This window comes from Heliangelus exortis, chromosome 3 (assembly GCF_036169615.1).
Source record: "Heliangelus exortis chromosome 3, bHelExo1.hap1, whole genome shotgun sequence".
In the NCBI taxonomy this organism is placed as follows: domain Eukaryota; kingdom Metazoa; phylum Chordata; class Aves; order Apodiformes; family Trochilidae; genus Heliangelus; species Heliangelus exortis.
Window position 1 is genome coordinate 37,291,668 of NC_092424.1, and position 27,621 is coordinate 37,319,288.

At 39.3% G+C, this 27,621-nt stretch overlaps 1 protein-coding gene across 3 annotated transcripts; it reads left to right on the forward strand.

The window, feature by feature from the left end:
* Positions 1-26,822, forward strand: APLF (aprataxin and PNKP like factor). 3 transcript variants are annotated; one of them, XM_071740229.1, is made up of 9 exons: positions 10-96; positions 1,150-1,302; positions 4,235-4,361; positions 7,030-7,208; positions 10,049-10,422; positions 16,814-16,933; positions 19,475-19,521; positions 20,924-20,962; positions 25,813-26,822. In XM_071740229.1, exons 2-9 carry the CDS (start codon positions 1,270-1,272, stop codon positions 26,016-26,018), a joined length of 1,125 nt encoding a protein of 374 aa, XP_071596330.1. In that variant the 5' UTR covers positions 10-96; positions 1,150-1,269; the 3' UTR covers positions 26,019-26,822. The 3 variants fall into 3 exon arrangements, with proteins under 3 accessions (XP_071596333.1, XP_071596330.1, XP_071596332.1); XM_071740231.1 differs by lacking the exon at positions 20,924-20,962; XM_071740232.1 differs by lacking the exons at positions 16,814-16,933; positions 19,475-19,521; positions 20,924-20,962; positions 25,813-26,822 and adding an exon at positions 13,871-14,200 and having other exon boundaries at positions 1-96.
* The last annotated feature ends 799 nt before the right edge of the window (positions 26,823-27,621 follow it).

A 27,621-nucleotide genomic window follows, 5' to 3' on the forward strand; every position in this document is an offset into this window, starting at 1 on the left:
CATCACGCAGCGCCCGCAACCTCTCGGGTGAGGCCCAGCGGCCGCTCCTGACCGGGGTTCGGCCCGGTCCGGCCCCGCCGCGGCCGCGTCCCGGAGGTAAGGCCGTCCCCGTCCCTCGGAAGCGGAGCGGCGAGCCGAGCCGAGCCAGCGGCGGCTCTCCTGGAAAGCTCCGAGGGGCCCGGACGCGGCCTGTCCCCCATCCCCAAGACCTCGTGTGCTGAGGGGAAGGGGTCACCCCCTCCCCGCTGCCCTGCCGGCACCCCGCGGCCCCCCAGCTCGGGGTTGTTCCGAACCTTGGTCCGGTGCGGCTTGGAGGGCAGGGAGAGGAGCCCCATGGGGAGTCAGAACCTCGGGAGAAGCGCCTGGAAGGGGTGGGGGGCAGCGCTTGGCCTCTGGTGTGTGTGTGTCTGCAGGAGACCATGAGCTGCTCGGCTGGGCAGCCTGGGCCTTCCCTGAAGGCCTTTAAAGAGCTGTGGAGAGGGCGGCAGTGGCTGCTGGGTGGTGCTGTGCCCTCAGTAGAAGGGTAATTAGGGTTTTTTTTCCCCAAATCCTTTGTGGCTCGACTAGTGGAGGGGCAAAGCATTCGAGGAAAAACAGAATCAGAGGGTGGTTTGGGTTGCAAGAGACCGTAAAGATGACCTCATTCCAACCCCCCTGCCCTGGGCAGGGACTCTTCCCACCAAAACAGGCGGCCCCAAGCCTCATCCAGCCTGGCCTTGAGCACATCTGCAGTTTCCATGTGGTTTCACAGCTGAAAAGTTTCATATGGTGGTGCCTCTGAGTTGAGGGTTTTAAAAGCAGCTTCAAGCACCTGGGTACATGGTGTCACAGCAGAGCTGTGGACATGTAGCCATTGTTTATATGATCCTGAAAACTGTATCTTAACATTATCACCTAACTTTAGTATAGAGTCAGATTTTGGGAAGTTGCATTGATTTACAGTAAAGTGAATTTGTGTTGTTATTTCTGCTTACTCAAAGTTTTGTCATGGTAGTGACAAGCATAAATTATGTGCTTAAAATCTGAAACAGTATAGCGGTGTCTGGAAAACCTTTTGTTCAAAGCACTTTCATACCAACTTCTGTGTTTAAATGAAAAGAACCTATTCACAATGAGTTTGACCAGCTCAAACTTAATCTGCTTTTTCAGAAAAAAAATCAGGAGGCCGGTGCCAAAGAAGGAACAACTGCTCATCCTGTTGAGGTGTCCTGTAGTTCATCATTAACAGAACCTACCTGTTCTAACTCAGAGATACAGGAAGCTGCAAAAATGAGAAAAAATTGCACTACTTCCAGACATTTGGTGAGTACTGAATTTTTAATCTAAATCTAATATTTGGAAGCATGTGTTGGAAATTAAAAGATGTATTTTCTAAACATTTTTTTTTCCTGAGAAGTAAACTATGACCATCAAAGTTGTGTACTGAAAATACCTGCTATTTTATTGATTTGGATTGTATGCCATACAAATATTTAAATAGATTTCTGTTGTGTATTTTTTTTTCTCATATATACTTAGGAGAATGCAGTAGTTGGTTCTTTGGCATGTGCAGAAGTTGGTATTTCTACATAGAATCATAGAATCATAGAATCATAGAATTAGCCGGGTTGGAAGGGACCTCAGAGATCATCTAGTCCAACCCTTGACCCACCGGAGCAGTTGCTAGACCATGGCACTGAGTGCCACATCCAGTCTTTTTTTAAATGTCTCCAGGGACGGAGAATCTACCACCTCACCGGGCAGTCCATTCCATAGCCTAATCACCCTCTCCGTGAAGAAATTCTTTCTAATATCTAATCTAAACCTCCCCTGGCACAACTTAAGACTGTGTCCTCTTGTCTTGTTGGAGGTCATCTGTGAAAAGAGTCCAGCTCCCACCTCGCTACAGCCTCCTTTCAGGTAGTTGTAGACAGCAATGAGGTCTCCCCTGAGCCTCCTCTTCTTCAGGCTGAACAGCCCCAGCTCCCTCAGCCTCTCCCCATAGGGCCTGTGCTCGAGTCCCTTCACCAGCCTGGTTGCCCTCCTTTGGACCTGTTCCAGGACCTCTACATCCTTCTTAAACTGAGGGGCCCAGAACTGGACACAGTACTCGAGGTGTGGCCTCACCAGCGCTGAGTACAGGGGAAGAATCACCTCCCTGGACCTGCTGGTGACGCTGTTTCTGATACAGGCCAGGATGCCATTGGCCTTCTTGGCCACCTGGGCACACTGCTGGCTCATGTTCAGTTTCTTGTTAATGCAGACTCCCAGGTCCCTTTCTGCCTGGCTGCTCTCCAGCCACTCTGTCCCCAGCCTGTAGCGCTGCATGGGGTTGTTGTGGCCAAAGTGCAGGACCCGGCACTTGGCCTTGTTGAACCTCATCCCGTTGGAATCGGCCCAGCTCTCCAGTCTGTCCAGGTCCCTCTGCAGAGCCCTTCTGCCTTCGAGTTGGTCTACACTTCCCCCCAGCTTGGTGTCATCTGCGAACTTGCTGATGATGGACTCAATCCCTTTGTCTAAGTCATCGATAAAGATATTAAACAGAACTGGGCCCAACACTGATCCCTGGGGGACACCACTGGTGACCGGCCGCCAACTGGATGCAGCCCCGTTCACCACCACCCTCTGGGCCCGGCCCTCCAGCCAGTTCCTAACCCAGCACAGGGTGCTCCTGTCCAAGCTGTGGGCTGACAGCTTTTTCAGGAGAATGCTGTGGGGGACGGTGTCAAAGGCTTTGCTGAAGTCCAGGTAGACCACATCCACTGCCTTCCCCTCATCCATCAGACGGGTCACCTGATCATAAAAGGAGATCAGGTTGGTCAGGCAGGACCTGCCCTTCCTAAACCTGTGCTGGCTGGGTCTGATCCCTGGCCCATCCTGCAGGTGCTGTGTGATTGCACTGAGGATGATCTGCTCCATAACCCTGCCAGGCACTGAGGTCAGGCTGACGGGCCTGTAGTTTCCCGGGTCCTCCTTCCGGCCCTTTTTGTGGATTGGCGTGACATTCGCCAACTTCCAATCATCTGGGATGTCCCCAGTGAGCCAGGACTGTTGGTAGATGATAGAGAGAGGCTTGGCGAGCTCTTCTGCCAGCTCCCTCATCACTCTTGGGTGGATCCCATCCGGTCCCATAGACTTGTGGGGGTCCAAGCAGCTCAAGAGGTCGCTGACTGTGTCCTTCAATATTACAGGGTATGAATGTTTTGAACCAACAGTATTGTTGCTGAGTTCAGTGCTACAAAACAAAGCTCTGATCTCTCGTCTGTAGCAGTAACTGTGCTCTAAGCACCTGTGAAGGCCTAGGGTGTGTGGCTATTCTTCAGCCAGCCTAAAAGCCTCTGAAATTTATATCTGGAGACCCTGTAGTAAGATTGTAGAGGCCTTCTGCTAGTGATAATATGTGTTTATAGTGTACTAGCAGCCTATTTAATTTGAATCATACAGCTGCAGTGGTGTTGTTAAGATCCATAAGAACACAGATTTTTTTTTTTTTTTTCCCCCTGGCAGCCACCATCCTGTCCAGCAGCAGAGTTTTCAAAACAAGCTAGTTTTGCTTTTCTAAAATATTACTGAGTAAAATGGCTTTCAGACAGTTTGATAAATAGTGTATGAAGCCAGTGGGATTTTTCTTAGGTCTTCTGTTGTGTATCCAGCAAGGCAGTGCTTAGCGGGTCAGCATCATTGTACAGTAGGTAATAACTCTGTTCAACAAAGGAAATGTCTGTCTTTACTGTGGCAGAGATTCCTGGGGATGGATATTTACCTTTTAGTAAGTAGAGGTTCAAACTAATAGTATTGCATTCAGTATATCAGTATGTACTGAACATGACTTTGGTATTTTTGGTGTTTAGAGTGTGAGTCATTTTTTTGAGGGAGGAAAGCTATGAGAAAACTATCAAGCCTTTTCAGTTTTTCTTTTGATAAATATGTATTTGTATATTAAACCTCTTATTTCAGTGTGTGAAAATTCTAGCAAGATGCTGATGAAGCTCTTGTATGAAACTTCCAGTCTGTAGTATTTTAGATATTGATTCCATAGCTCCAGGGAGGGTTGTTTTTTTTTTTTAACTGAATGAAGGTTTCTATAGATTTTGTTTTCTTGAGTAGAAATGAAAAGATTTTCAGGCAGTGTTCACCATCTACAATGTGAGTGATAATCCAGGCTGTGTTTGAAAGGCATAACTGTGTGCAAACTTGTGTTTTTCCCCCTGTTTTATAACTGCACAAAAGTACTAAATAGCAAATACTGTTTCAGGTTCTGCCTTCTGATGGTAATGAAAGTGAACAGTCAAAATCTATTCAGAGAAAAAGAGTGCTTCCATCCTGGATGCTGGAAAAAGATCTCCTAGTTGAGAGGATTTCTGAGCCTGTGGTGAAAGGAGGTAGGTTTGCAGTGTGGTACATTTGCATACCAATATACCTTTGTAGGTTTTGATGTAATTTTCTTAAATTATAATGGTGATGGTAGAAATTATTAATTTGCTACTTCTCTTTTCATGTTCTGTGCTTGACAGCTGACAGACTGACATCGGTTGTCTCTTTTGCCATCAGTCCTATGGGTGTGACAATGCTCTTTCTGATCAGTTGACTTTCTTTTTTTTATATGTATTTTTTTCTGTGCTGGGTAACATACTGTCTTTAGATGGCTGGACATCTGATGTTCTGGACCCCTTTCCTATAAACTAACTTTTTTTTTTTTTAGTGTATAAATTTGAGCTATTTCCTATACCTTTAATACCAAGCCTTCTCCACATTTAAGTCTGATGTGTATTGCCCTTCTAAGTTCAGATTCTTCTAATTTCAGAAGTTTTGGGTTTTTTTTACAGTGGTGCATGTTAGTTCTTTAACTGTGACTGAATCTGACTTGGTCACTTCATCCAAAGTTTCTTTCTAGGAGACACAGTTCATCACAGTGTAGTAATTTCTTACCACTACAGGGCTAAAATAATAATTCATTGCCTCTTGTCCTTCCTGCGAAAGGAAACTGCTGAATGTGTGATAAACTCCATCACATCAGTGGTAACAGCAGCAGAATATTGTTTTTACTTGCTATCAGTGGGAGACACAAGAGTGTCGTGTTGGCACAATCCCAAGAAAACTTTCTAGAGTGTCTGGCTGTGGTCCTGGGAACTTGTAGAGACTTCTAAGACTGCCACTAGGCATTCTGTGACAAACTTACCTACAGGCATTTGTTTCTCTGATGACTTTTTTTGATGTAACTGGAGGACTAAAGAAATGAGAGAAGGAAAATTGCATTAACAATACTCCCCCAATGTTTCTGTCTTTCTGCTGAGAGCAGCACTCCCCACTCTGCTTGCCACTCTATGGGGTAGTTTAGGTGCTAACTGCTGAGTTTCCTTTGTTAGTGGGTCTAACTGTGTGAAATGTGGCTGATGGCTGCATGGCTGCTCCTCAGTGTCCAACAGCTCTTCTTTAATGCTTCTTGTTTCCATCTATTTTTGGTGAGATGGTGTGATGGAAAAATTTGGTGATTGCTCTTGGTGCCTGCAGAAGTATTTCAGGTAGTGTCTGACCAATTGCTGCTTATCTCCCATAGTGAATGCAGGTGTCTAAATGTATTGACCTGGGTAACTGAGGGTTTAATCACCTCTGTTGTATTCCATTGGCTAACCTGCCTATTCCCTTCCTCAAAACCAAATTTTGAGAAAATTCTAGAATGAAAAGAATTTTTTTCCCCCACTCTGCCTTCCCTTTTCCAAATCTAGACTGCTCTCTGCTGACTTACTCCCTTGGGTGTAAAGAATTGCATTTACCAGAGCACTTGTGGTTGTGTTGAGTCTTGCACTAGTGTAATTGTTTTCCTAGGTTCCAGTTTGTTGTCTTTTTTTTTTCCTTGTGGATTGGGTTCTTTTCTATTTGTTTGTTTTTCTCCACAACTACCATAATGTTTGTCATAAATATGTATATAATGTTTGTTTCAAAAACTGAAGGTTTTGATGATCTGGGTGTTGGGATTTGGAGCTGTGTGAGGAAGAGGAATCTGTGTGCTGCTGAAGGCTTGACCTTGAGAGAGCCAGGGGTAGATAGGAACACTGTTGGAATGGTTGAAAAAAAAGTCATTACATGAGATAAGGATTCTAGCTTAGAATGAGCTGCTTTGATGAAGCAACCAATCTCTCCTGCAAATCTAAAATATTTCCTTAATGGTGCATAATGGCTTGCATTTTTTTAGGGTGGTAATGGATTGGAAAGTAGAAAAGTAGAGAGTAAAGCAAAAAGGCTGCCTTATTTTTTCTTCTGTCTTCCTACTAGAAATGGAACACTGATCTGTGGTATTGAAGTTAGACATTAAAATCTGGAAAAACTTCTTGCTTCATACAAATGACTTGGGGATGTTGGTTATTTTTTGAGGGGAGAGAGTTTTTGAAGTCCTGCAAAATGGCATCATTTATCTTCCTTCTGAATGCTTTCCACAGGCGGTGGAGCTATAACAAACACAGGACACTGGCCCCAGTTCTCTCCCAGGTGTATATCCAGAAAATACTAACTCAATAGAGAAATACCAATTTTCTGGGATGTGAAGCTTTCTGAAGGGAGACACAACTTTTGCTGCCTTTCTGTCAGTTACTGTCTGATAAAATAAACAGCTGTGATGTGGCTGACTAGGGGAACTGGCACTCCCTGATTTTGCAGTGTCCTGATTAGTTGATATTTGTGTATATACTGGTGATCTGAAATGATACCTACATGAAAGGTCTGTAGTAGAGGTTGTCTTTGGACATATGTGGTTTACTTGATCAGCTCCTGTTGTGTAAGTGAAATTGTTATACTGATACAGTAAGTCCAGAATATCTTTTCCCACGTGTTTATTGTTTTCTTCCAAATTTCCCTCTCAAACATCTGTTTCATTCTAAATTATACTTTCTACTCCTCTAAGTCGAAAATGAAAAATGTGTTGCTGAGACAGCACATGTACAGCTACTGCTATTTCTCTAGCTTTTGGCCCAGTGCAGCTTTAGAATTTTATCATGGTCAGTATTTCATTGTAAAAGTTGCATTCCAAAAGTACCCTTTTATTTTTCTTTTAAGGCAGTAGAATGAAAAAAGTCCAAGGAAGGGGAGAAAGTAATATGGAGTCATTAAAATCAGAAGTAAGTGTGCGGCAGAAAAAAAGATTAGCTTCTGGAGAAGCTATAGAGGATTTTGAAGGTGAAGAGCAAGATCAAGGGAAAAGGAGCTGTCTTTCCATCCCTGTCCCTTCATCTCAGGTAATTTATTGGCTCAGGGCAGAATCATGGTATTTTGAAAAATGAGACTCTAGTTGGCAATGTCATGTTGAAGGTTGGGTGTGTAACATAACTACACGTTTTGCTTGTGATTTGTTGTTTAACAGTTGTTTTGAAAGGCCAGTCCATTGGACAGCTTCTATAGCAAGGAACCTGAAAGCCTTCAGAGACCTGGTTTTCTGCACTTCCTTCTCAGGATCTGGGACTTAGGCCTTGAATGTTCCAGAGAAATACCAGACCAACGTTACAGCAAGAGGTTGGAAAACATGGGCTAGTACTGGTCCTAGGAGTGGCTTGGTGTGTATTTTCTTCTTCTGAATATCCTTTAGGGATAGGTGATGGTATGGCACTGATGGTAATGCAGCACTGACTTTGATCAAACTAGTGCCATCTGGTTGGTGAAGCTTAACGATCAGAAAATTATGCTTAGCAACTGCTGTGTTTTGAAGGAAGTTAGCAAGGAGTCTGCTTATCTCAAAATCTGAGTCAAAAAAAGGAAAGAAAGAAAAAAAAGTAATCTGAAATGGTCCAGAACGGTCTGTGGCAATGGGGGCTTGGATGATCTTTAAGGTCCCTTCCATCCCAAACCATTCTGTGATTCTGTGGATGAGTGAATAGACACTTGTCTTCCCAGTACAGGTGCATTTATTGGCAGTTAAATCCTTACTGACATCATCATACTACTAATGGAAAAGAAGGATCATTACCAAAGACAAAACATATTCTGTTGAGAGCAAACTGAGGCTTTCACTGACTTTTCCTTTAAGTGAACAACCTGGGGAAGTGTTTCTAATCTGTAGCACTAGAATTGGCTGGATCTATTCTAGGATTTGATAAAAATACTTAAGATTAGTATTTTATATGCTGTGTTGGTTTTGACGCTGAAAGCTGTTTGGAGTTGTTTTTGGTTTTTATTTAAATCTTAAGGTTAATTAGAATGGTCTCATCATGGGGTGCATACCCCTCAGGGGAGTTTTGAGCTAATGTAGTGGTACCTTTTAGCTTGAAAGTGTTCTGAGTCGTGAGCTCTGTTATTGGTTGGGTACATTAATACCAGCTGTTGCTTTATCTATGTCAAAATATAAGGTGAGTGACCACATAATGAATTATTTAATTTTGCAGTTTGTATTTATGAAGCCTTACTTATTTTCTCCTAGTAACTTCATAAATCATTTTTATCTCAAGCACAGTGTAAGAAATTGCCTTCAGAACTTTGCAGGAAAAAAAATGGGTTAGCACAAGCAGAAGTAATAATCATAGAGAGCTCTACAAGATTGGAATTTTGATATGGAAAGCAAAACAATGCTCCTGCTGTCATATTCGAGGTGACTGAGAAAATCTGTTGTAGGGTAGGAAGTAAAAAGAATCTTAATTATTCTAAGCAGCCACCAGATGTCAGTGAGGTAATATACATGTTATTACCAGAGCCAATAGTGCTCTTGTCTCTGGTCTTCCTTAATTTTCATCTGTTTTTTAGGTAGCAATAAACGTGAAAGTGTTTAGTCTCATTACATAGAACATAGGCAGTGGATTCCAGTATGTAGTAGAGAAGTGATATGTGGGAGTGGCAAATTAGAGTACTTGAGTCTTCCTTTTTGAAATGAAGGCTTATTTCTTAAGTTTCAGCTGTTTGCTGAACCTTATTTTGGGAGTCTCAGTAAAAGAGTCACTTTGTCTCCAAATTTACTCACTTAATATACCGCTATCAGGATCCTTTGATGTTACTGTTGGCTTTGCCCTTTATTAATCACATTGCTACTCAGATGTTAAGTGCCTCTGGTTTTGGTTAACGTGTGAGACTTGCATTGAAAGAATCAAAATGAAATAGGAAACCACCAGCTGATTTTTCAAGAGCTACCAAACACATCCATGTAAAACTAAGAGCTACCAAACACATCCATGTATGTGTAGAACACATACATGTAAACTAAGTATAAATTTAATAGAGGGGGAACTTAGATAATAAATTGTGTAGAGCAAAGACCTTTGAACTGTTTTATAGTATATCATAGTAGTTCACCTTCCACTACAGGTATGCTTCAAGTTAATGCCTTGGTTGTAGGGACAATGTTCCTATCTTGGTTATGTATCTTATATTCTTTTTCTAAAGCACATGTCTCTTACTTTAAGTGTACCAAAATTTAAAACGCAGCATTTGTCAAAATTGAAATTGGTGACTAATGATATCTATTGTCAGTGTTTTATGATTTAGGAATGAGCTGAAATAGTTAAAAGATTTACTGGCATGGGATTAAGCTCAAGGTGTATATCATGAATTCCCCTATGTCTCCCATATACAGATAAATACATATATATATATATATCCCATATACCTTGGTATTTAAGGGATTAAAATTGCTTTTTACATAACAAGGTATGTTCTTTTAGAGTCAACTATGTCCTCATAATCCCCATTGATTTTTCAGAAACCGTGCTTCTGATTGAGACTTAATTTAAGCTAAAGTCCTTGGACTATTCACAAACTGAGGTGGTGAGAGAGGAGTGTGTCTGTGTTTTGAGGGAGCTGAAGTTGAGGACAGGAGCTCTAGGATAAGATTTCTTTAAATGGTGTGTGCATGTTGTTAACCAAGCCTTTCATTCAGTAGCTGCATTTAGCAGCTAACTTTTGTTTGGAAAGTGAAGAAGAAGATTTTAAAGGCTGGACCAGGTGATCTTCTGAGGTCCCTTCCAATCTGGGCTGTTCTATGATTCTCAGATTTTTAAAACCAGAATGATGAGAGAAGGCCGGGTTTGACCTTAAAGCTTTTAATTCTGAAGAGTGTAAATTTTCAGGTCCTTCAAAATGTAACCTTGTTCCGCAGAATGCGTCTGGATTTCCTCTTGAGAATACCATGAGAAACATGGAAGGAAATGGCAAGACTGGAACAAAAAACCCTGGAAGTTCTCTGGAAAGAAATGATAGGGAGCTGCATAGTAAATTGTCTAAAAGAATAGGTCAGATCTCCAGTAAAGCAAATGTAATTGAGGAAACAGAAAGCAAAGAGCAAATTACTGGTTCTACAAGCCAACAAGCTCATTGGGGCAGGACTTCCCAAAATTTTGCTGCCCAGGAAGGGACTCTTGAGTCTGATGCAAATCTGGATTACAAGACTGAGATTTCTGCAGATGCTTCAGAAGGCTCCAAACAGATCAAGCATAAGAGGACACCTTGCATGTATGGAACAGGCTGTTACAGGTAAAGCAAAATTAAAAGTAGCTTAAGTTAGCTTAATAAGAAGTAATGTATTAGCCCTGGAAGAGAAAACAGTAAAGTTGTTACAATCTTTCATTTGAAAAAAATCTTCTGGTAAAGAGGGAACTGATGAGAGAGAAAGCATCACAACATTTTGAAAAGTGTAAAAGGAGAATCCAGGATGTCTTGCTGACCATTGATATAGCATGAGCAATGGATGAAGTATTTCAGCAAATTAAAAGATGAGGTGTTGTAGAAAATAGAAACTAGTGTCCATTTTAAAAGGAAGAAAATAAAAACCTTGTATGTACAGACATGTACCAGCAGGTAGAAGACATGTAAATAGATGGTTGAAATGCCCAACATAGACTCTGGAGTCTTGTTAGCAGTTTTGTTAGCAGATGAAACTGTTATGGAAGACCATTATATTTATTGAAGTCTCTGCATGGTCTGAATGTTTAAAATACTTATTATTTGTCATGCCTAAATAATTAAGAATTACTTTTATTATAACTTGGCCAGTTTGTATGGGGACTTTTTGGGTTTTTTTTTTTAAGCTTTTAGTACCCCTCCTAAACCCAGAACAAGGCATGCTTACAAACATAATGTTAACCCTCATCTTGTCAGTGTCTTTGATAATACTTCAAGTGAAGAGTCTTTTTTTTTCCTGTCTCCTACTCCTCTGAATTAACAGTAAAAGATCTGTTACATTAATGTCTTGTGCAATACAAAACAGTCTGCTTAAGTTCCAAAACAGCATTGTTTAGTGCCTGTCCTTCTTCAGCTTCTTTTGGCCCAGAAAAGATCTGGAATGCCATGTGTTGTTAGGTTGAAGGGGAGATAAAAATCTAGAGGTATTCTTGAGGCTAACAGGGAACCTGACAACTGGATTTAGAAGAAGGTTTTGGGCTCTAGCTAAATCTCTGTACATTGTATGCAAGAAGATGAGGCTAATCCAAGAATCAGGGAGTCCTATAGTTTATTTTTTTTTAATTTTTTCTTCCTCTTCCCCCAAGGGGCTTGAGTAATAGGAAAAACAGGTTGTGTTTAGAAAACAAGTACAATTAAGTGGGTTCTTGTATATGTTTGGTGTGCCTAATGGTGCTGATAACATAAAAACCATAAAGTTGTTGTGTTAATGAACACATAAATTTTCTGGTTTTAGCATAGCTTTCTTGTGCATATCCAATTTTTGCCTTTAATGAATATGATGAAAACATGTTTTATTAGGCAGTTAAGTTGATCCTCTAGATAATGTAATTTTGCTTAGACAAGTTTTCCCCTGTATGGAGTTTAAGCTGATTTAGTACTCTGATATACTGCAGGATTTCTAATATTTAGGAAGGCAAATTTTAGTTACAGATAATATCCACTAGGAGCCTCAATATGCACATTTCTTCTTGGGTCTTTATTCCAAAACATTTGACAGCAAATTGGAGAGTGTTGCTTTAGAAGAAAAAAAGAAGGCACTGAAATAGCATATAACAAAATCTTTGGACAAGATGAATTATCAAAACCATCAGCTTTCATCTTCAGGAAGTGTAATGAGACTAAAACTGCTTATTTTCAGCAAGAGAAATACACTTCATATGATGTCAGTATTTTCTTTTAATACAAAACCACCAAGCAGTGTTTCTGTATCAATGGAATATCTGTGTTAAAGCAAGTCATTGCAGTTACTTGTGTTCTTAACAGAATATGTGCAAAAGTGTGATGTGAATGGGTGCTTTGAAGGAACACATTGATAGAGCATTCAGTTTTCCATTGTGTAGTGTTCTCCTTGAGTAAAAATTAGAGTTGCTAAGGAAGAACTTCTTTCAATGGTCTTTTGAGTGCAATGGGTAATTGGTTTCCATCTCCTTTATTACTTTTAACTTTATGAAAGGTGCCTTCTAACAAGATGAGCTGTACGAGTCAACATTTTAAATTAATACTTTTTTGGTAATGGTAACCTTTCCTTAAAGTTTTTTTTTTCTAGGTAAGGTTTCTTATTCATAAAATGTCATTTATCCAATAATTAAATGCTCTACAGCGTTCTAGTAATTACTTGCTAATTTGAATGAAACTGTTACCACCAGAAAGCAAAGTGCTCTGTGTATGTTGTATCTGTCTATATTTATTGTCAAGAATCTTCTCTTTGACTACTGTCTTACGTTCATGTTCTTGTCTGCTGCTCAGTGTTTCAAAGTTAGAACAGGGAATTAAAATTAAAGCCAAGCCCAACCCCTCTTTTCAAGGGCAGCGCATAGGGCTGCAGTAGCCCTGAACTCTTGTCTCTAAAACTGTAACCCACTTTTTTGGTCCAGAATTCTGTTCTTTTCATAGCCTGTGATACAGTGCTCTGCTGACTGGGTGTGTGTAAATCTTTCCCATAGCTGTCAAAGCAAGGCATGCTCAACCAGCCTTCGGATTTGTATGTGTGCTCTTCCAAATACCTTGCTCTTTGTTTGTAAAAATAAGTATTTTCCCTTTCACCTTAAGGTCGTAAATCTGGCAGCCGAAGACCTGCATCTGTCTGTTTGAGTCCTGTCTTTTAGTATGATTTACAATTTAGAACGTAAGACATCTACTTGTGTGTGGCATAACTTCAGGCTTGAATTATATGGCTTTTGTAACTAGTGCTGGTAATTCCATTACATATTCATTACCAGTTGCTTTAGCACCTTAGAAAATAAACTCCTGAGATTGCCAGGGTCTTCTGCTTGTGATTATGAAGAGCCAGGTGTTTTGACCTATTCAATTAAACTTAATGTAGGAAAAAGCTTTAAATTGCTTTAAGTAACTGCACAAATGAAAAACTGTCTTAACTGTTTCACTGAGCAATACTCAATTTCTACTTGAGATGACAGCATTGATTCTGAAGAATTTTATTAGTTTTATTTGTATAATTTTAATTTGCATAATTTTATATGCATGATTTTCTGCATCATGAAGTGTCAGTACACAAATCCAGAGCTTTGATGGAAGCAACGGTACAGTAACTGTGCGAGTATGTTTATGAGAAGGTAAATTTCCCATAAAACTTTATTATATATAATATTATATTTATTCTTCCAGTGGGTTTTTGATGGGTTAAATTTTTGTGTGAGTGTAGCTTCACGATTTTGCTTTGACCAAATGAATACCATATTCCTGTGCAGTGAGGTTTTGTTGTGAAACTAATTAAATTTGAAGGGCAACGTATGGTGTGATAGCTGTTGTGCTCTTACAACTTGCATATCTTTTGTCTGAACTGAACATAGGGAAAAAATGAATTTTTCATCAGTCAAACATGGCAAAGAGAAAACAAAAACCAGAGCTTAAGTACCTCACCCCACCTCTCCCTTCTTCCTAGCCCCAATTTATTCCCTCTATCTGCCCCCCCGCCATGTGCCACAGAGGGACAAGGAGTGGTAAACCTGATCATGGTCGGTTCATCAAAGGTTGTCTTCTGCCCCTCTTTTCTCCTCAGGGAGAAGGATTCCTCACAGCCTCCCCCAGCTCCAACGTGGGGTCCCTCTCATGAGAGAGAGTCCTTCACGAACCCCTCGTGGGCTGCCCACAGAGTCACAGCTGCTTCAGGTGCAGTCACCTCCTCTGGCACAGGGTCTTCCCGGCAGCAGGTCCACCTCTGCTCACCATGGGCTACAGGGGAACCTCTGCTTAGGCATCTTTTCCCTCTTCCTCACTGACCTTGGTATTTCTGCTCTGGTATTGCTCACCTCTGCTATTTCTCTCCTCTCCCCTTCTCTGTCCTGAGGTCCGACTCATTTCCCGTTCTTGGATATGTTAATTGCAGAAGCAAAGCCATTGTGCTGATGGGCTCAGGATTAGTCTGGAAGTGGGGACAGATTTTTGGAGGCCGGGAGCTTTCAGCATCTTCTCAGAGAAGCCACCAACCCTGGTGCTCCTCTCCCATTACAAAAAACGGCGCCACATCAACACAACGCAGACCCTAACACAAACCAGACCCTTAATAAAAGAAGCTTTAGACTTGCAAGAAGGGAAAAATGTTTGCTTAATATAAGCTATGCATTTCTCTACTTCTATTAATTTTGCTGGTTATTGTTGCACAATACAGGAGTAGAATAAGTACAAATTATCCAGGTAAAACTAAGGTACATCTTCATGTGACTGCTAGTTCTGAGAATCTGAAGTAGGACATGTATAGGATGCTGTACAGGTAATGTGTAATTTGAGGAGTATCATCCACTGCCCCAAAGAATGTCAAAGAATTGTGATAGGGATAGTAAGTCAAGATCCTTCTGTTTCTCCTCATTCCTCCCATGTGACTTCTCTCCTTTTTTTTTTTCTCTTTGTTCCTCCAGTAAGAGTTCTTTGTCGTCCAAGTGTGTTTCAAAGTAAATTTTTGAAAGGGAATTGGTATCTGCTAAAATAAAGTAGGTTGCCTAACCACGTCTGTTAGGCCTCCTTTCCTTGTTAACTGTGATGTGACATGAATCTTATTGTAGGAATAAATATAAATATGGCTTCACAGAACATTAATTCTTCTGGATCCCCTTGAGAAGATGAATTGTGTCTTAAATTACTCAAAATTCTTCCTAATATTGTAAATAACTTAGTACTCTGCATTTAGAAAACAAAGCGAGTAGCATCTAAAATGACATAGTTTCATCCCATTTATCCCACAGTTTCATCCCATTTTACTTCCTGAGAAATGGTTGTAGAATAAATGGCTGGTAAATGCAACCTTGCAATGATTTCTAGTGAAACAGTATTTTATATATAACAGTATATTAATGTGCAGCTTGCAGAAATTAACAAGATGGACCAGGACAAGAAGTCTGTCACCTGTGTAAACAGATTCAGGAACAATGGATCTTTCTTAAGTAGCTCATTGAAGAGTTTATCTGCAGCTTGCTTGTTGAGATTCCTGAATGAAAGATACCAAGCAAATGATGATTTAAAATATTAATACTAAGTATCTAATCTTTGTCAAGTGAATGACCTCAATAGCTAGTAGTGCTCACAGTGCTTAAATAATAATTTTGCAAAAGCTGTAACAAAAGATTTTTTTCCCCTTATGTTTGTTGTTGAAATGCTGACATTAATAATGACAGTTCCCTGTGAAATTCATAAGAGGTAGTTGTGAATTTAAAGGAAAGAATGCCCATGACCAAGGAGGAAGCTGTTGTGTATGTACCTAGTTACATGCATGTTTCTGGCTTTGTGTTTCTAAAGGCAGCTGGACCAAGTGCAAATTAAAGCACTAATTACACTCTAGTTTATAGTTGTTATTCCTCTTCCTTGGTACAAGCAGTTTACTTCTGTAATTTGCACAAATACATTGAAGACTGTGTAGTGTGGGAAATCACTGAAGTATTTTGTGAATGTCTTATGTAAATAATTTATTAAAATATCTCACATCCCATGTTTTAAAATATGATGCTTGGAAAATATCTCTAAAAGAAATCACACGGAAAAAGTAGTTTTGCATTTGCTATCACTATGTTCCCTTTGACATAACCTTTGTACAATGTTTTGGTCTCTCACATTAGTTTTTCCTGAAATCACAACCTTTTTTTCTGTGTTCTTTTTAATATCACTTACAGAAGTTTTATGAAGTAAGCTCTTCTCTAAGTGGTGCTGTTTTTAGCTGCTTTGTGTTGAACAGTGTGTATGCAACCCTATTGCCTAGAAGCAGTGGAATTGTTCTTTCCATGATGTATGTATTTGTATTTACTACCTGCTTACCTTGGACTCAACTGCATCAGCTGAGCAAAAAGGCATGGATGCTGGTAGTGTGCTCTCATCACTGGTGTGATTCGACCACATGCTGAGCTGTGATGTCTTATGGTACAACTTCGTTGTAATTTCATATTTCAAATAAAAGGTCACGGTAGCCAAATAAACTTGATAGCATCATCACAGTAATGTCCAGTAGACTGCTCCATTTTAGTAGTATGCTGGCATTTGAAGTATTCAAGTGAACAAGCAGTAACTTGTGGACAGAATGGAAAGAACACTTGAGCCAAATGACCTGAACCTTCTACATGATAACCAAAAGGCATGGGGAGTCTTCAGTCCTTCAGTTACTCAGCTGCTGTGCATTTGTTGGACCTTCCAGCTCCAGAACTGAGCAAGTTATCCACTGAATAAGGTTCATGGTATATGACTGCATCAGTTGATTGTGTACATGTTGGAGGTCTGAAAATTAAAGCTGATGGAAAACAGGAAAATTACTAGTTTAACCTCTTTTGCAGCATGTGCAGAGGCACACACTTTTGTTATTCTGAAAATAGGTCTTATATTCTGTATAAAGTCAAATATTCAAAGCTGCTCTTCAGATAACCACAGAAAAATGAGTTGTCACTGGCCACTAATGCCTTTCTTATCTGCACTTCTTGTGTTTAGATGGAACAGTCAGTTCCTGACATGTATTTGTCTCTTGCAGGAAGAATCCCATCCACTTTCAGCAGTTCAGTCACCCTAATGATGATGACTATCAAGAGATTGTAACTCAGAAAAAGGATGATAACCGGCCTGAATGTCCGTATGGGACAGCTTGTTATAGGTAAGAAGCACTTTACAAAATATCTTTTCCTGCTTTACAGGTTAAAACTTTGCCCCCACAGGTATAAAATGAAAACAGAATAATGAGTATTCTTGATGTTAAATCTTGAGTGCAGCATATCATTATGGCTCCTCTTGAAGTCTCACAGCTTTCTGAAACTTATTGTGAACAGACTGCTACCTTTAAAACACCAAAATATGTGCAAAATAATTATTAGTGATTTCAGTTGGCAAACATTAGAACTTGCCTTTTGGAACATACTCAGTGACCTGAAGATCACCAATTTTTGAATTGTATACAACATGTATAAAACTTTTTTTTTTCCTTTCTATAAATGATAATTTGTTGTTACAAATTATGTAGAAAACTTTTTTTTTCTTTCTATAAATGATAATTTGTTGTTACATGTTATTCCTGATATGTACCTTTCAATTTAAATTTTGATAAAGTATTCGAGATACTGTACAAATCCTCTGTTTTAATCAGTTTCTTATTTGCTAGAAAGCATAATTTAGGTACCAGCAATGAAGTCTAGTTTATGGCTGACTGCAGTTTCTTTTAGGCACAGTTCACTTGATTTTTTTCTAAAGATAGTTTTATTCCATTTGTGTCTCAATGTCCAGGTTTTACTCCTTCATTTAGCAGAATATAATGACTGCTATGTAATTGACACAATGGACAAAAGAATACATTTTCAGGCAATGGCACTTCTGGGGGGGTACATTGAAACTGACACCTACTGTTAATAAAGATTCTGACTGGGCAGAAGCATTGTCTTCTCTTTTTCCATGGAAGTCTGGTGATCATAAAAAGAGCATGCTTGGTATGAAAGGTAACAAAATGAGGGTAGCTTTTAAGAAGAAACCATGTTGCAGTCAGCTAATGCAGAAAAAGTGTTTCTTGTCTGAAAAAACATATATGAGAGTGATTTCTCAGGAGAAGAAATCTGGCTTTATACCAGTAATGAAACTGCCAACATACTTTTCAACATGCTTTATTGAAAACCAAAACTCTCTCTTCTTTCAGTTAAGGCAACATCTGTGCTGTATTAGTTGATGATTTCTTAATATGTGTTCTGTTCTTTGAGATTATAGGAAAGGAGGCACCCACAAAGCAATGATAATTATTTCAACAAAGCAACAGGTGTAATTTGCAAGGTTTTCTTGTTATTTTTGTTGTCTTTATCTTCTGGCTACTACTCAAAGGGATCATACTTGAGTGATCTGAAAGATATGCCTTGAGTTTGGATCAAATGGTCTGATGGCAGTTCTTTTTATTTCAGTACAGTGTATTTAATAGGAAGCTGTATTTCCATTTTTTTAACACTTCTAGTGCATGGATAATTGACTTTGGGATAGCAGTGGCTGGCGAATCGTAAATCAGCTTGAAGTGTATGAATTTGTTACAAGCTATTTGCCACAAAAACGAGATATTTTTACTGAAGAATAACTATATTCTGGTTTTGAAGAATAAGAAAACATAAAAAAAGCAACCTGTTTTACGAGGTTGTCTTCATAGCAGGGGTATTTTGTAAAATATACAAAAACTGCTGCTGCAGAAATTCATCTTGGATTTCAAGAAATGTCATATGGTGTATCATTCTTATGTAGTGGGCTTTAATTGTTTCTTGTTTTCAGAAGCAAAAATTAGGACAACTGAACGGGTTTTCTTCCAAAGTCACAATTTATTGTTTTTTTAAATTTTTTGCACAAAAATAAATATAGTTGAAACTGTTTTAACATGAAGCCCTGAGAAAAGGGCTACATTAATACGACAGGTGAGCACATTATGATTTTGACCAAGTTAAAACATTAGAACAGCATTGGGTAACTGTTTGAAAGGAGGGGGATAAATCGGTATGTTCATGACCTGGATCACAACTTGGGTGAGGAGGAACATGTATTGCAGATCTGAGAGTAAGCTGACTTTTTACATTTCTCTTTGTTTTGATGCCATCTTTTAATAGAAGACACACACACTTGTCAACTGAACTTGCTAGACCGCAGCAGCATACTGCAGGAATAAGTAATCTCTCTGAAGAATCCTCCTGTGGCCTCTCCTTGCAATCCTCTGAGACAAGCAGTTCTTTCCAAATTCCTTAATTTTCCCAAACTACTTAATTCGTAGCCTTATGCTGCAGAATATGGAAGCTATCCCTGCATGTCTTAGATCTGTCATGCACTCTGCATACTTAATGCACCAGAAGTTATATTCAGATTGCATTCTTAGTGAGAGTAAATGGTTGGTCAGGTTCTTATTATGCTGAACAAATGTACCTCATCTTACAGCTGTGAAAATTATGTCTCAGTTTTGATCAGCCATCTGTTGTTTTTTAAATGCTGAAACAAGAAATCGGGTTACTTAACCTGATTGTTTTTTCAACACACACTTTATAAACTGAGACAATTCAGTAAGGCACTGGTCATAGAATTTTATTTTTAAAAGAAATTAAAATTAACCATAAAGTAGCAAGGAGTTCCTGGGCTTAGTAAGTGTGGAACAAGGTGGCTAATGAAACTTCTACCATTCTGTGCTTTGCAGGAAGAACCCACAGCACAAACTGGAATACAAGCACAGTGCACCTCCAGGTAAGCCAAGTTCTAACTGGGGGGTGGGTGAAAACCCAGTAATGGATACCAAACATGTGAACTAAAATTCTTGCAGGTACTCTAAGTGAAAAACACTCAATTTGCAGCTTACTCTGCACCCTTGCTCTTCTGAAGCAAGAGGTCTTGCCCTTTTCTGTTATAATTAAGGTTTTTTGGCCACTGCAAACTTATACTCACTTTTTCAAATGTTTTTCAACTAAAGTGGTAAGGGCTGGATTAGAAACAATTGAGCTAGTTTGTATGATTTATATACTACCTATTGGCAAAAATATTGGGTGGTAAGTGACTGTTTTCATAAATCTAACAGGTTTTACTGAAAAGCAAATGTGTTACAGTATGATATTACCGAATCTCTGTATTCTACTTCCCCCATTCAGGGCTGGAGTATTACAATGAAAACAGAGAATATATTTATTTGTATTTATTTGCACTGAAATATTTCTCAACTTATCAAATGGATACTGCAGTCAATTATTTCTATAGCTTTTCTCCTATCCCCATAGCAAAATGTGTATACATAAATGCTTCTCTTTAATTGTATAGATGCATCTCAAGATTTTCTTACGCATTTTTTATTCTTATTTTTCTTTTGATAGGGAATTCTGAGGTAACATCAAATTTTAAAGTCTTGTGATGCTCTAAAACAAACATTGCAAGCATGTCTGTCCTGTTTTTTAGTTTATTTTAAACTTTTTTTTTTTGACTGGTGATTTCTTACTGAAAGAAAAAAATATTGTGTGTATGTTTTCTTGAGGTTTAGAGGAAATATAATTAAAACTAAATCAAGTTTCTATTTTAAGTTTTTTTTAGTTTTTTATGTTCCACTAACTGGACTTGTTGAAAAACACAGGGGAAGGCACAGTTGACATTTTGTCTGTTCTTAAAGAGTTCAGTTATATTTTTTATGGTTCTTTGTGATTTGCCCTGATTATTGGACTTGGAGACTTTTTTCCACTCAAAAGCCCATGCAATAAACCATTCCTCAGAGCAGAACAGCTATGGAAACAATGATAATGTCATTTACTTCAAAGAATCAGGATTCTGACATTATTGTGGAAAAGATTGCATTTAATGGACATAATGGTGTAAAATATTTAAGTGCTTTGTAATGCTCCAATTTTCTGCTTAAGAATAAAATTTACATTTTTCTACAAGTGGAATGGTTCATATTTTTAAGAACAGTTCCTCTGGATGATTTCTCAGGAATCATTCAATGCAAACAAAGTTTTTTGGGGCAGAGAGGAGGTTTTATGCTTGTGAATACAACACAGTTGTTGGCAGCATTTATTTTAATAAATAAGTCTTACGTTGTGGCAACCTCTATGAATAACACTTCTGCTAGGCTGTACTCTGTCCTGACTAATACCTTCTCTTTCTTTAGTAACTGGAAGAGGAACTCGACAACAAACTTCAAAGAATGGTGAGTGTGTTCTAATGTTAGGAATGTGCCACCAGCATGGGATGCAACCAATCTGCTTTGGTTTTTTGAGCACTTAATAATGCTGGAGGTGCTTGATAATATTTACCTGAGGAGAAAGTAGTGATTTGTAATTTTACTACAACCCTGCTTGCTTTTTTTACCAGTGATTGTGCTGAAATTGAATTTGTGCCAGGCTTCATGGATTGAGCATACTTAGACTTCTCTGGAAGCAAACAAGAAATCTACCAGATGTTGTAAGGAGAGACACATGAGGCTAAATTGGTTCTTCCTTCTTTACACAGAAGTCACAGAATCAAGTCATAATAGGCTGAAAAGAATCCAATGTTTCATCCACAACTAGTTAAGGTTGCCCCATAAAGATTGATTGCTCTTGAAGACTTGATCTATTCCTTCTGCATTGCATTGGCCTTTAAATAACTTTCAAGTGGTATCTGTGCATGTGCTGATGAGCTTTTCTTGATCTTACTGTGAGGTATTGATGTTTCAGGTGAGATACTGACTTGTTAAGTGTGGTTTATTCAGACTGAAGTGTAGAAGGGCCTTTTGAGTTGAAGGCAGCTCTCATTCTGTAAGTATTCTCTTACTTTAGTGTCTTGTCATCTGTGAGGATTATCTAGTAGCACAGGCAAGCTGTAGTCTCTCATGATAATGTAAAATTGTAATACTGCAGTTGATTATCTCCTCCGTTTACCAGTGGTGGATGTTTATCCATTGGGTCTGTTTTCAGAGTTCTTCTGCGTTTCAGCTTCCAAATGTGAAACTTTCTGGTCTTTCTAAAATAATTTAAAGGTGTGCTTTATAGAGGAGTCTGAAAGCTGTTAGGCTTTCAGTCTGATAGGCTGTTTGCACTTCCACTGGCCTGAGCAAGACATGGGCATGGGAACCAGCTTGTTTTCCTTGAGGTCACCAAGGTGTGGCTGGCATTTCCTAAAGTAAACCTCAAAATAGATCTGCCTTCTAGAGAAAATAAATCAAAGTGCAAATAGGTGTAGTTAGTTTTCTAGCCAAGGTGTTATCTCCATTACTGTTGTGCGGGGATGCAAGAGCTTCCTTTTATACTTCCCACTGAGAAATTGCTTTCCCATCCCATTTCTTTAATGTGTGTCCTTGCAAATTTGCTGTCAGTGGATGCTTGATATGGATATATCTGTGCAGTAGCACATCTTGAAGGCATCTTTGTTACCTGTATGCTTTGTCTCGTGCTGTAATGCAAATGCCAGCTCCATCTTGGTAACAGCTGCCTAATAGAAAGTGTATTGCAGCATGGTGAGGATTGCTAGCAAGTGGTTAAGATTTTGTAATGAAGTGAGCTGGATTGTGTGCATATCTAAAGGCCTCCCTACGCATGCAGGTTTTAAGTTGGAGCTGTGCCTTTCATGAGAACACTGTCCATAGCTGTCATGAGAATGCTGTCCAGAGGTAGACCCTGTGTGTACAGCTCCTGGTGGGTGGTCAGCCAGGCACTACTATGGATGGAAAAGTGCTTGGAAGTGAAATTCTATCTATCACATTCAACTCTTCTTACTAAGGAAGAGTCAGGAAGATCTGATATCCCAGGCACTGGGGAAAGAAGGCAATGCATTAATTAAAATGCTGTTCATGTTTGATGATTGTTTTTTCCCCATTGTCTTGTTGAGTGGCTTGCTCAGCTCTCTTGAGAGCTGTTGTACTGAGCCATGCAAGGTCACCCAGACAGGGCTCTATTAAACTTTATTTCCTGGTGTTAGGCACAACTGCACTGTTAAGCACACCAGGATTAATTTCCATACAATTAATTTCTATTCCAAATTGTGTATTTAAAATCCACCAGCCAAGAAAAGAAGGGTTCTGTCTGCATGACATGTTTAGTTATTAATATTTTTAGCCTAATTGATACCAGAGGGATTGCAAGATGCCTGTAGGCAATGTGCTCTATGTTCTGTAATATAAAGCTAGCTACTGGGGGAAGGGTTGGAAAGAAAGAAGCAAAAAATGTCAGAGTTATGCTGTTATTGAACTGTCACAGCTGAATGAAGTCACTGCAGTGTTGCTACTGAGATGAATGACCTGCTGCAGCTATGGGCTGTGTAGGATTCTCCTACGTGCTGCTTTGTACATTTTCCAGCAAGCTGATCAGATCACTTCCAAATATAACACTTTGAAAAAGGTGGTGAGCAAGTTTTTTTGCCCCACATGAAGGAGATGCTTTCAGAGAAAGTTTCAAGGTAATTTTTGTAAATATTAGGGAAAAGGCAGAGTTGTGCTTAATGAGCAGCTTTGGGGGCTGTGTGGCTAAATAGCAAAAAGAGGTGGAGTGAGAAAACATGGAAGTAAGTGCATCATCCACTGCTGAAATTTAAAAGAACTGATGTACGGGGAGGAAGATGCTATCATAGTCCTTGTATATTTGTAGAAAAAACACGGAAGTAGTTAGCATTTTGCCAGAAATCCTACTTCTGTTGTAAAATGCCTTCCACTGTGAAAGTGAAAAAGAGCTTTTCTTTGCTGAGCAGGTCTTGGGTTTAGTATTCTCATAAACTTAGTCTGAGAAGAGACATTTTGTTCTTATTGTAGTTAGTATCTTTGTTTTGACCTCTTCCCTCCAAGCATTCATTCTGCAGGACTAGAGGCTGTGTTTCTTACAAGAAATTCTGCTGGTAAACATGGATGTGATTAATTTCCTGTGAAGTCTGATAAACCATAAAGCAGAAAGCATAATAGTAGAGTACAGCTGAAACTGACAGTTGATATTTTCAGGAATTTCTGTAAGTGGTGCACAGTCTGTCCTTTGAAGAATATAGGTTGCTGAAGTCAGGATATTTCTCAGTTATATTATTGGCTGTGTCACACTTGGCTGACATTATTCTAGGAGGTCATTTGGTGCCTCAGTAACACAATTCACCCATAAAATTGGCTATTTTGAGCGAATTGACAAATGCTCTAAGTGCTTTTAAAAACCTTGGGTGAGGGTTGATCTAGAGTATAAAACATTGGTCAGACCACAAGATAATTCTGGAATAGTAACGTTTGCACTAGTAGAAAAATTTAACTGATGATGTAGGTGATATAGGTATATCAGGTACTGATGTTCTTGTTTGTTCACTACATGCATAGCTTGAATGCCTGGACCTCTGATGTGGGGTTGCAAGAGTTTGTGGTTAAAATAAATGTTGGTGTATAGCTGAGAAAAAAATCCCTTGATTTATAGTTTCATATAAAAGATGGCAAGTTGCTCAACAGAGAAATTATCTGTGTGTGTAATTGGCAGGTGATCTTTATATAAAATAATACAAAATTGGAGGCTGGGAAGAAGAGGAGTAAACATGGTTTTACTCAGAGGTATGACTTAAAGGCAAAATAAAATGATTGGAATATTAACAGTCTGCAGCTATTTTGGAAAAGTGGACATGTGAGAAAAAAGAAAGATAAAATAGGCTTATAGAGCAAGGGTTACACACATCAGCCAAAATCAGGAAGCGGTGGAAATAAGCTTGTTAAAGATTCACAGGTGCTGATAAAAAAAAAGGAGCAGGCAGTGCTGCCATGGCAGCACCTTTGTATAGACTCTACCAAGTCAGATAGCAGAATAATCCTGCCCTCTGGGACTTGGTGGAATTGTGGCAACATGTTTGAGCAATTATTGTAATACTGCTATGTAAAAAAGTTTAGAAACATGCCACGAAGAGCATCCATTTCTTGTCCTCTTGGAGCAAGTCCAGAGGACGGCCGTGAAGATGATCATGGGGCTGGAGCACTTCTTCTTTAAAGACAGACTGAGAGAGTTGGGATTGTTCAGCCTGGAGAAGCTAAGGTTCTGGGGAAACCTTGTAGTGGCCTTCCAGTACATGAAGAGGCTACAGGAAAACTGAGGAGGAACTTTTTACAAGGGCATGTAGTGATAGGACAAGGGGGAATGGGTTTAATTATGGAAGAGTGGAGATTAAGGTTAGATATTAGAAATTCTTCACTGCGAGGATGGTCAGACACTGGCATAAGTTGCCCAGAGAAGCTATGAATGCCCCATCCCTGGAAGTGTTCAAGAGCAGGTTGGATGGGGCTTGGAACAACCTGGTCGAGTGGGAGGTGTCCCTTCCTATGGGAGGGGTGGTTGGAGCTAGATGATCTTTCAGGTCCCTTCAAACCCAAACCTCAATAGAGGTTTCTGAGTCTTTTATTCATGACGATGCAGTGTTGTGAAATACTACAAAGGCAGAGGGCAATTTGGTGCACGTTATGAAGAAGATGAATGGACATCAGATTAGAAAGCAGATCAATAGAACAGGCTGAATTGGGAAACAGACTGCACCCAGCTCAGGAAAGTGGTGAATAAAAAGCCATGTCAGATTCCAAAAGTTTGAATATAAAGTAGTCTGAAGTAATTATGGATGGCTGAAGGCAGAAAATCTGGAGCCCAGATAGCCACCTATGAATATCTAGAGGCTAAATGGCAAGATAGATGCATGGTTTATGGAGAGAAGCAGCAGAAAGATGACTTAAGAAAATTGTGTGTGCTACTCCCTGAGGAAAGGAGAGTATGCAGAAGACAATGTGTGATGCTGTCATCTTCTGATGTCAAAAGACATTATGAGAAGAGGCCCGATAGTGTTTCCTAAGTGCTGTAAGAAAAGCCAGTAGGGAAAACTTCCTAAGTGATTGGACTGGCAAGTGCTGCAGTAGGTGTCAGAGAGTGATGGTAAAGTTGTGAAAATCAAACATGAAATAGTCAGCATTGGGTAGAGGGGTTTGACTGATTTTCCTTTTGGGGTGAAGGACTAACTAGATGGTCTCTCAAATGTCTTTTCAGTTCAATATTTACAATTCATGGATGTATGACATTTTTGTCTCTACAGGAAGAAAGGCTGTGGAGAAAGATGGTGCCAATGATGACGAACCAAATGAATATGACCTTAATGACAGCTTTATAGATGATGAGGAAGAGGAGTGTGAACCTACTGATGAAGATTCTGACTGGGAACCAAGTTCAGAAGACAAGGATAATGAAGATGTTGAAACGCTTGTGCAAGAAGCACGTAGATTTGTTAAGACCAAAAAGTAGCTGCATGAAGCAATGTTACAAATGTTCAATTGGGTTTTATTAAAACATGGATGTGCAAGTAGAGGAGTTGCTTTGAAAACTTTTTTGTTCAGTGATACAGGAGCTACAGGAAGATTTTAATAGGGGTGAGGGGAGAGACAATGACTTTCTTGTCCATATGTATTATTTTGGTAAGGTTTTTTTTGTTTGATTAAGTGGTAGAGCCAGAGGACTGAGCTCTTGGGTTTTTTGTTTGTTTGTTTGTTTTGTGTTTTTTTTTCTTTTACCTGTTTCTTTTGCAGCACTATTGATGTTTCATAGTTTGAAATACAATTGTAAGGGTTGTTAATGCTTCATTTTCCTGTGCTTGAAAGATAAACTGGCATTAGGAAAGCCTTTCTTTATTCTGAAACACAAAATATACTGTGTTAAGTGGAGCTCCTCTTCATACCTGCAGTATTGCAGACTAATTCTTGACTACCACTGGGGAAGCTGTCTGAACCATTTTTTAGCATTCTTTTGAAGTTAATTCAGTCTTCAACTTCATTAGTCTGCTACTAGCTTTCCTGTTAGGTGTCATCTCTTTGATTCTCTTAATGTACAGTGGTTAAATACAGGTTGTCTGAATCACTTGAGGGCATTATCTCAGTGTATTGAACCACTTGATTGACTCAAAGCCAATGATGCTGTGTTTGCTTTAATTGTAGTTGTACCTTTTTCCATGCCTGTACATCACTGGTGTTGTGTTCAGTTCACAACAGAGCTGAAGTCTTGATGACTGTATTTTTGCACAATAAAACTTATAAAGTACTGGGAAGAAAACCATGTAACTGTGTCTGTCTGATTTCTGACATTTTTGCCTTCGGTGTGTTCACAACTTCTCTGAGCTTTTAAGAAAATTAAGTTGAAAAGCTTTAGTATATTTCAAGGCAGATGACTGGAGCCATGTGAATTTGGAACTTTTTTGGATGCAATCCTGAAATTCACCAGGATTCCCTCTGAACATCTGCCCAATTGTGGCTGAAAATAGATGCCTAAATACACTCAAGATTTTAAGTTGGGTGGCAGACTGGCCTCTGATTAAAATAAAGTGCCCACTGGTGCAAACTGGTATTGGGCTACTTTTAGATGAAGGATCATCTTCTGCCAGTTGTGTGTCAGAATCTTCTTAAAAAAATTGTACCTATCTAAAGTATTATCATGGGCAAATGTTCTGAATTTGGAGAACATCAGCTTCTGTTGGCCAGTGGCTTACAGTTTGCTAAAGCTATTTCATACAGAAAAACTCTAGTGGGTGATTTTTACCGTGTCTGATGATTTCTCTGACCAGGAACTTTTTAAGGTGAAGCATTTTGTGTCATCATAGCATTATCTTGTGAGTGGCTATTTAAGCTGCTCTCAGGAGGTACTAGCCTTTTCTTTGAAATTTGAAGTAGCTTTTTGTCACTGGAGGCTCCCAGCTGGATATGTAATCACAAAAGCAAATTTAAAATTATTGGTTTTGCATGATAGATGGAGTTTTAGTATTGATACATCAGGACTGAAATGGATGACCAAAGCTGCACATTGGGAAAGTCAGAGCCGTAATTGAGCTGCTCTGTACTGGGTAGATTGAAGTTATCTC

What these genes read in the sequence shown, in the direction of transcription:
- APLF (XM_071740229.1), top strand. Translation starts at nt 1,270, where the DNA reads ATGAGAAAAAATTGCACTACTTCCAGACATTTG. An exon ending in TATGGGACAGCTTGTTATAG is followed by an intron (nt 16,934 to 19,474) that starts GTAAGAAGCACT and finishes TGTGCTTTGCAG; the next exon opens with GAAGAACCCACAGCACAAAC. An exon ending in ACAACAAACTTCAAAGAATG is followed by an intron (nt 20,963 to 25,812) that starts GTGAGTGTGTTC and finishes TTGTCTCTACAG; the next exon opens with GAAGAAAGGCTGTGGAGAAA.